Source organism: Callithrix jacchus, chromosome 1 (genome assembly GCF_049354715.1).
Source record: "Callithrix jacchus isolate 240 chromosome 1, calJac240_pri, whole genome shotgun sequence".
Lineage (NCBI taxonomy): Eukaryota > Metazoa > Chordata > Mammalia > Primates > Cebidae > Callithrix > Callithrix jacchus.
This window is the reverse complement of record NC_133502.1, coordinates 132,632,002-132,642,182: the sequence shown is the minus strand read 5'-3', so window position 1 is coordinate 132,642,182 and position 10,181 is coordinate 132,632,002. Positions and strand designations below refer to the sequence as shown.

At 36.5% G+C, this 10,181-nt stretch overlaps 1 protein-coding gene across 1 annotated transcript; it reads left to right on the top strand.

Moving 5' to 3' along the window:
* Window positions 1-390: 390 nt before the first annotated feature.
* TUSC1 (tumor suppressor candidate 1) lies at window positions 391-1,801 on the top strand. Its single transcript, XM_008997923.5, has one exon. It carries the CDS (start codon window positions 479-481, stop codon window positions 1,097-1,099), a length of 621 nt encoding a protein of 206 aa, XP_008996171.1. The 5' UTR covers window positions 391-478; the 3' UTR covers window positions 1,100-1,801.
* The last annotated feature ends 8,380 nt before the right edge of the window (window positions 1,802-10,181 follow it).

Genomic DNA, 10,181 nt, shown 5'->3' with positions numbered 1-10,181 from the left:
AGAGCTTTTCAACTTGCCCCAGACCTTTGCCCCAGAACTGATCATTCAGTGTATTATCATTAGTTTTGTGATTGCCATGTAAAGAGCAAAGTAACCACTGGTGGTTGCGTTCTCGAGCGGGAGAGGAAGACTGGTTTTTGCAGTGCCCAGGCCTGCACGGAAGCGCCCTGGCAGAACCCAGCTAAGGATACACTCTTTCTCCCGCGCGGACAGAGGGCTGAGCGCTCCCGGGGGAATTGTATGTCAGCAGAGCCAGGAGATAGCAGGCCCAGGGGGCAGCTCCACCACAGGAGACAGGACACGCCTCAGTCTGGGCAAATTCCCGGCCTCCTTTGGCTCTAAGCCAGCAGCCGCCGCCCGCCACCTACTCTCCTCCTCCGCCGTCACCCCGGCCGCCCCGCCGGGTCCCGAACTCGCCCGCACCTGGGCGAGCGGTCCCTCGGCCCGCGGGGCTGGAGGCGCGGTTGGGACAGGACCGATGTGGCGCATGCGTGGTGGCGCCACTAGGCGCGGGAGTTGCGGCGGCGGGGACACTGCTGGGGACAGCCGAGGGCCAGGCCGCTCAGGCAGGGCTCGTGGGGGTGGCAGCAGCAGCGGCGGCGTGGGCTGGCGAGGCCGGGCGGACGGCGCCCGACAGCAGTTGGAGGAGCGGTTTGCCGACCTGGCGGCGAGCCATTTGGAGGCCATCCGTGCGCGGGACGAGTGGGACCGGCAGAACGCGCGGCTGCGCGAGGAGAACACCCGGCTGCGGCTCGAGAACCGGCGGCTGAAGCGCGAGAACCGCAGCCTCTTCCGTCAGGCTTTGCGGCTCCCGGGTGAAGGCGGCGACGGGACGCCTGCGGAGGCGCTCCCGGTCCCTGAAGAGGCCGGTACCAACCGGAGGGCTGAAGACAGCGGCCGTGAGGACGAGCGGGGCAGCCCCAGGGCCCTGAGGGCCCGACTTGAGAAGCTGGAGGCCATGTACCGCCGGGCCCTGCTGCAGCTGCACCTCGAGCAGCGGGGACCACGTCCGCATGAGGACAAGGAGGAGCAGCCTCTACGGGAAGCCGACACCGGCCTCCACTCCCTGGACTCGGAGCCCTCCAGGCCCTGTTTGTAGCCGAGGCCGCAGCCAGAGAGGGGCGGGGCCTTGCGCAGGCCCCTCCTCCTTCGTTCCCAGCTCCCTGCGTCTCGCTCACGCCTTGGCCCGCGCCCTGCCCGCGGATACCTAGGAGGGAGGTGCCCTCCCACCCGGCCAGCGGACACTTCCGGGTGGCGCTTAGCCATTGGCTTGGCGGAGGTCGAGTGGGTGCAAGGACCTTGGGGACTTCCCACATGTACTCGTCCCCTGCCTCTTGCCTCGGCTAGTTTCCCTGGAGAGAGGCCTAGTCAACAACGGAGGGACGGATTTTAAAACAGCAAGAACTGGGTGCCAAGAAACACTTCCTACTCCCTAAACTTTTCTAGGTGTTGTGAGAACCTGTTGCATTTTTTTTTTTCTCTGTTTTGGTTCTGAAGGAGGAGTAATGAGCTTTTAGTTGGTTGAATCTGTCCATTCTTCAGTCCCCTAAATCCAGTTATTCTCTCTTATGTGGCCAATATTTAAGTTTGTTTTTATAGGTTGGTGTTACTTGAATGTCCTATAAAATACCCCATTTTTATAAAGATGATATTTATAACTTAAGAATTCATGCCTGTCCTGGCTGCAGTCCCCTTACATCTAATATATACTGATTTATTTGCCCCCAGAGACTTTTTAAAGTATCTGCCTATATCGTGATCTTTTGAAATGGTAAATAAATCTGTTGCATTAAATATCATCTGAAAGGTTCCAACGAGTATTATTTGAAGGGTTTAATTTTTACATTTAAAAAAAGATACCTGTACGAATATAACAATTTAAATTTGGCTTTGATTGTCCTTTGTAAACTATCATGTTCTTTTCACTTTATGTAACAGTGATCTTTTAAAATAATCTAAGGATTAGTCTAAACATTATTTTAATCTTTAATGTTTAGTTAGCTTGATTAGTTAGTAGATACCTTATTTTGACTAAGGACTTTTAAGAAATTGTAAATTGTATATCAAAAACTCCCCAAAGTGATTTAAGTCTCAATCCTTACTTCAATGGCACAAAAAAGTGACTAGTTTTAGCTATAAATGTCCTAAAATTACTTTTATTGCGCTTCGTTAATGAATAACACTTTTGCCAACTAAATAATGAAGAGGAATACCATTGTGCCTGATAAAAAAAAATCATGGATCTAAGAGTGTTTCAGTGATGGCAAACATTTCAGGGGAAAAATCATGAACAGAATTGTCAGGGGATTCAAATACATTATTGCATAGTCCAAAAGTTTTAAATATAGATTACAAAATAATATGCCAGGGAAACAAGTTTTGTGATTTTTCTAGTTCTGGGTTTTAAAGACACTGCATTTTGCTGAAAGATAATTGATATTCAGATGTGAATATTAGAATCTTCCCCTATGGCCAAAAAATATAAGAAGGAACTTGATGAGAAGAGTTAGGTAGTATATGAAAATAAATTCCATTCTCCTTCACTTCATTTTCTAAGAGTGAAAGAAATACAGTGATGTACTGCCTAACCGACATTTTAGCCAAGATGGACTGCTGATACGATGACGATCCCATACGATTACAATACTGTATTTTTATTATGCCTTTTCTATGTGTAGATATATTTAAATACACAACTACCACTGCATTATAATTGCCTGCAGTATTCAGTACAATAACTTGTTTCCAAATTTGTAGCCTAGCAGGAATAGGCTCTACCATATAGCCTAGGTATGTAATACCATATACCTTCTAAGTTTGTGTAGGTACACTCTAATGTTCACATAACAAATACATTGCCTAGTGATGCATTTCTCAGAACATGTCCCATTGTTAAGAGACCCATGTTTCGGAGGCAGTAGGAATTGGAAAATGGAAACAAGTCTGTCCATCTTACTGCTATTAAATTGTAACTTTAGGCTTCAGTTGGTTAAGCTCGCCAAACCCTAGAATTCTCATTAGTAAAATGAACATAAGATCTACCTCAAAATGTTATAAAAATGTTATTGAGATAATATAAGCAAAATGCCTGCTTCAAAGTAAGTGTAATATCTGTGAGAATTATAATCCAAAGCATGAAAACAGCAGATGCATATTTTGTTACACTTTCCCTTGCATTTCATATCTTGCTTCTATATGACTTAAGTATTAGCAAAGATACATAAATTTGGAATAAATTGATGTTTTTTACTTTTTAGAAGCAAATAGAAAACTCTATATAATAGGAATTATGAAATACAAGTTTAAAAAATACCACTTGTGGCAAATTTGGGGATATTTAACAACAAACCAAATTAGTTTACAGAGTTATTATGCACTTTTTGTCTTAAAATTATGTACATATGAATGAATGCTAAAAATTGCAAATGTACTGGTGAAAACATTTTTGTCATGGGATGTAAGTGTGCATGCACACAGACATACACAAATAATGGTAACTTGAACATAATTCCTAAAAGGCATTGCAAATTCTGAAAACAAAATGCTCCATAAGATGGGTTAAAGCTAATGTCTATTTCAAGCTCCATGAATTTCCCACTGATAAGTGATAAAGCATCATGTAGTAATGTGAAAGAGGTTTTGTAATATCACAATATGTAGCAATTAAGAAATGGTTAAAGTTGATTTTAGAAAAGCCTCCCATAGAGGAGGCTTTAAAATCTAAAGTTGATTTTGTAAGAGGATATCATATAAAATGATATCAGGGTATTTAACAAATTCAATTAACAGTATATACTGAAAAATTATAAGCAGCATGCTCTTGATCCCAGTGCCAAAAGATCATTTTCTTTTTTGCTAGATTTTTAGCAAAGGGATAGATTTTTACTGTGAATTTGTCACAGAATGTTTGGAAAATCTTCATGAATGGCAAAATTTATTTATATTTCTATTTAGTGATGAATTGATAATTTAAAAATCCTAATTTTTTTCTACTAAAACTTTTTGAGTATCTTATGTGTCATCAGATATGCAGGTAGTATATAATGTATTTATGCAATGGAAATATTAAAAATCAAGGAAAACAGACTGTATTCACATCTGACTTTATAAGAATTATGCTCAAATTTCAATTTTTAATTATTAAACTAAGATGATTATAATATCTCAATTATCAGAATTAAACTACATTGTGTTTAATCCACAGCAGATAGTGCTTTGTATAAAATTCATACTGAGAATCTATTTAATTGCCAGTATAGTCTTTGTGTATTTCTTAAAAATTTATTAGTAAGGAAGTATGTTTTTAAACCAACATTCTCAAACATCTTTAGTGCTTGAGAGACAGTTTGAGAGAGAAGAATAGTGAATTTGTTGCTCCTTAATTATTGCCCGAATGATAAGTATTCTACTCTAAAAATTGAGTTATTTGAGGGAGGAACTTTAACAACAATCTATCTCATATTTACCAGGGGCTTTATAATGTTTTCTATTTTTTTCTATTTGTACTGGATTCCTGAAATGTCAGGTAGAAAATACTCAGATGTAAAATCAAAAGATACATAAATATATGCACACATACACACACACACACACACGAATTTTCAATGCATATGTATCCTTTTACATTGGTGTAAAAGTGATCATATATATAAAAAGCTTTAAAAAATAATTTAATTATGATATTTAGTAAGCTAATCTTATTCTTGATAATTGGGTAAAGCCTAACATTTTCCTTAAATCATTTAATTCTCTTATCCAATACATTATTTATCCCTATTAGAATTGATAAACAATTTCCTTGGCCTTTCATTTTTCCATATTTTCTTACTTTAATTTTATTACTTTAATTGGTATCATTTTAAAGCATATAATCTCCATTGTATTTTAAATTTAATGGCTCTGCCATTAGTTATGGTGAAGATTCTGCGGCTATAACAAACCCAACAATTCAGTAGCTATAAAAAACAAATATTTTTTCTTTAACAAAATACTCTTAATAAGAGTGCTTCAGGATGTCAGGAAGCTGTGCCCATGTAATCATTTGGGGTCTCAGACTCATTTTATGGTATGCCTCTGCCTTGCCATTGCTTCATCTAGATGGTAGAAACAGATTACCGTACTCAGGTTTCAGTTTATGAGAATGGTAACTAGAACTAGGAGGCAGCATACGCAGATTTGAAAATGACGTAAATCTCTCTTCTCACATTCCGTCTGTACAGCATCATTGAATCACCATTTAACTTCGAAGGAGGCTAAAAAATGTATTTAAGTTGCATAATCTTTGGCCTGGCTGTAATTTCATTATAATAGAAGAATGGGAGAACAGATTTTTTTATTATTTAAGTTGCATAATCTTTGGCCTGGCTGTAATTTCATTATAACAGAAGAATGGGAGAACAGATTTTTTTATGAATAACCACCTTAAATTGAGGCTGTCATCTATTTAAAATTTTAAAATATTTTGCCTTAGTATAGTGTTTTTGAAACTACATAATATAGTTAAAAATAGAAACATAATGTGATTTCCTTGCAGATTGAAAAAAATCTGACTTTTTAAATTACTATTCTTATGAATACAAAATTAGATGTTGCTTTAACTTTATATTTAAAATAAGCAAGGAAATATAGCTGGTAAATTTTGTATAGGACATCCCTATAAGTATGAACAGTGTGTAAGAATTACATATATTATAAAAATATGGGTTTAGAGCCTATAAGCAGTAAGCATTATTCTATTCTATGTGTAAATCTAAATACAGAACTTGAGGGAAAATGTATTTTATTCATCTTATCTATTACATACCACAATTCTCTAACTTTTAGAGCTGAAAAAGACCTTACAGGGATTTAGCCCAGCGTACTTTAGACATTTTTCTTGTTAGCAACTAAACTTTGAAGAGACTCGCATTTTACATAACATGCTAATTGAGTATTCTTCATTCATTTATCAAGAATAGTTGATCAAAATTGAATGTGAATGCTCAATAATTAAAAGTCTAATCTAAAACTTAAACATCTGGCCTGTGAGTTGATTGAAAATCAATTTGTTGGTCAACCCTAAACAAAATTTAAATTTTACTGAAGACTTATCTATAAAGAAGGCTTTGACCTCTTCACTTGCCCTCTTGCTTCAGTTTTTCCAAGAGTATAACTAAAACACTTAAATATACTTGATGAACAATATAGTTTCTACCTATTCATTTGTGCTATCTTCAGTATCAGTCTGTTAATTTTAATTTCTCTAAACATAAGTAATTTCTATGTGTTAACTTTCACTGTGCTACATTTCAGAATTCAACTAATTCCAAGATTAAATTTGGTCTTCAAAAGTTCCGGAGGCTTTATTGGCTGATAGCAGAATGTTATTACTATCCTATTATTTTTACACTTTTAAAATACTTTAAATAACTTGCAATTATCACATATTAATGTTAATGATACTAAGTTCCATTAATATATCCTTTGCTGATTCTTCACATTTCTAAGTATGTTGTTTAAAATAAAAGAAAAGGCATATGCTTAATAGAATGAGCATAAAAACATATTGTTGAAGAAGGCTGGTTCAAAACAGAAAGGAGATAATATAGGATAACAAAATAGGGTATCTTAATCAGATAGGGTTGCTATAACAAAATATTATAAACATGGTGGCTTATAAGCAAGAGAAATTTATTTCTCACTGTTTTGGCGGCTGGAAGTATGAGATGAGCATGACAGCATGCTGGGGTTCCGGTGACAGCCCTCTTCCTGGTTGCAGACTGCAGACTTTTTTATCTTCAAATGTCTGAAAGAGAGATCTCTGGTCTCTTAATTCCATGTATGGTCACTAATCTCATTCTTAGGGCTCTACTCTCATGACCTAGTTATCTCCTAAGGGTTATATCTCCAAATACCATCACATGGGAATAGGGTTTCAACATACAAACTTTGGTGGCACCATAAACACTTAGTCCACTGTGTAAGGTAATGCTGAGAAATGTACCGGGGTTTTCTTTACTCCAAAATATGTTCGTTGAAATGCTATCTTAATTTTCCCATTAAGATACCAACATATATGCAATACAATTACACTATTTTATGTGGCTAAACTAAGAAAATATTAAAATCTATCTCAGCAACTATCTATGAAAATCTATATCCCCATACCTTTAAACCTGCACCGTAAACTAATGTTCTTGGATAGTGGCCAGAACTAACATATTTGCAGTTGTCCAAGCCAGACAGCTGGGACCATCGGTACCACTATCTTGTATATTCTTTTAAAAATTCTATGTGTTTGTGTATGTGTGCATGCCTGGATATGAGTGATCGCTTGTGCAAACGCACAAGAATTTATACAGACTGTGTAGATTTCCCCCACACCCACGGCAGAAAATATTACTTGGGCATTATTCCAAATCAGGACCTTCCTAGGTACTTCATTCCTCTTATTCGTTTGGACTAGCTTTTGCTCTTAGTAGTAATGCTACATTAAATAATATATGTATGTTTCTTTTTTCATATCTGTACAAATGTCTCTGTAATACATTTATATAAATGTGTTTTTATTTTTAAAAGCTTGTGAATCTTTAATGCCAAAGAGACTACCGAACTGCTCTCTGCAGAGTTTGTACCAATTACATTTCACCCCAAATCTTCGAGACCGCCAGTTCCGATATTCTTGCCACATGGTGTAGTACCAAATGTTTGTCTTTGCCTATATGACAGATGGAAAACTTAAATCATGTTGTAAGTTTTAAATTACATGTCTCCTATTACAACTGAGACTAGGCTAGGATGACCATTAGGTAAAATTTTAGAAGTTGAGATTCATGTAGATTATACTTAAGGAAATTTATATTTCTTTTAATGTGAACTTATTTTTTGTAAGAGTGATATGTAAACTTTTTCTGAAATCTTCTGAATTTATGCTGTTTTTAATCTATAAATGTCAATGTGGTCACATTTTCAGTCTTTCATTACTTGTGGATTTTTGTCATAGTTATAGTTACATATATACTATATATATATTTATCTATATATATATCTTTAAATATTTGATTTAATCTGGAATTATTTTGATGTCAATTTTGGTATAGGGATCCAAACGTATTTTTTTTTAGAAAGGATATCTCTTGATCATCATTAATTTATCCTTTCCTTAATAAAATGTAATGTTGCCTTAATCATATACTTATTTTCTGGGTGTATTTATTATTTCTGTTTATTTTGTTCTATAAATCTATTCATGTGGCTGTACCATATTGCTTAATCAGTATAACTTTATAACATATTTCATTGTATAGTAATGTTAATGTTCCTCAGTACTCTTGATGAGTAAACATTTTCTTAATTTTGCATGTTTTTAAATGAAAGTTTTACAATATTTTAAAACAAAATGTCTTAAGGTGGGTGTGGTGGCTCAGGCCTATAATCTCAGCACGTTGAGAGGCCAAAGCAAGAGCATTCATTGCTTGAACACAGACAGGAGTTTGTGACCAGCCTGGGGCACATAGTGAGACCCTATCTTTACAGAAAAAATTTAAAAATTAGCTGGGCATGGTGGTATGCACCTGTGCTCTCAGCTATTCAGGAGGCTGAGGTGGGAGAACTGCTTGAGCCTGGGAGGTTGACACTGCAGTGAACTGTGTCACTGTGTCACTATACTCTAGCCTGGGTGACAGAGTGAGACCCTTTTTCAAACACACAAACAAACAACTCCAGCACGTCTTGTTGATATTTTTATCTGGATCCAATTAAATGTAAAGAAAGATTTAGAGACAATTGACATTCATAATGGTGAATCTATCTATTCAGAAACAGGTTTTCTTTATTTGTTCAAATCTTCTTTTCTTTCTCTCACAAGCTTGTGAAATTTTCTTCATATGGATCATAAGCATTTTAATTAATTTTATGACTAAATATTCTAACATTCTTGTTGCTAATACAAATGATATCTTTTCTCTATTACAGCTTCTAATTCATTGTTTAAATATAGCACCATACAAGGAAACTATTTTAAACATTTACATTCAGTCAAATTGCTGAATTCTCTTATTGTTTCGGGTAATTAATTAAATTATCTTTAAATTTTTTCAGGCCTATAATTACAACTTTTTCCAGTATAAATGTTTTACTTTATTTTTTCCAGTTTTTAGACCTTTTTGTTCCATGATCTTATGATTGGCATTTTCAATTTCACTGGCTCACACGTCCAGAAAAAAATAAAATTAAGTAATAGTGGTGAATAACAAAAAATTTTTCTGACATTAATAGGAAAACTTTTGGCTTTCCCTATTAAGAATGATGTGATCGCTCTGTTATTTCCTAATTTTGTAGTCTTTTTTTTTTTTTTTTTTTTTGAGTCAGAGTTTCACTCTTGCTACCCAGGCTGGAGTGCAATGGTGCCATCTCAGCTCATGGCAACCTCCGCCTCCTGGGTTCAGGCAATTCTCCTGCCTCAGCCTCCTGAGTAGCTGGGATTAGAGGCACACGCCACTATGCCCAGCTACATTTTTTTTTTTTATTTTTTTTAGTAGAGATGGGGTTTCACCATGTTGACCAGAATGGTCTCGATCTCTTGACCTTGTGATCCACCCGCCTTGGCCTCCCAAAGTGCTGGGATTACAAGCTTGAGCCACCGTGCCCAGCCCCTAATTTTGTAGTCTTTATCATGACCGTGGTTATATAGTTATTCCATAAAAGGGGTTTTTTGTTTTGTTTTTCTTAACAGAATAGTTTAAATAGTAATGGAGTATATATTTTGGTAAATTTCATATGTGGGGCATTTGGGATAGGTAGAATGATTATTTTCGGAGGCATAGAGTAGATCTTTCAAAATTTGCCTACTTATTTGATTGAAATGTTCCTCTTTACAAACTTGGCTCAAGTTGACTAAAGACAGCAATGTACAAGTAGGCCCTCTTTAGCTGCAGGTTACACGTCCATAAATTCAAAATACAACAAATTGAAAATATTTGGAAAAAATAAAAAATAACAATGAAACAAAATAATACAAATAAAAACAATACAGTATAATATCTATTTACATAGCATTTACATTGTACTAGGTATTATAGGTAATTTAGAGATGATTTAAAGTATACAGGAGGATATGTGTAGGTTACATGCAAACAGTATGTCATTTTACATAAGGAACTTGAGCATCTGCAGATTTTGGTATCCTGGCATGCGGATGGGGA

Bases quoted from the DNA above. Each gene is read 5' to 3' on its own strand.
- TUSC1 (XM_008997923.5), top strand. From the start codon at position 479: ATGTGGCGCATGCGTGGTGGCGCCACTAGGCGCGGGAGTTGCGGCGGC.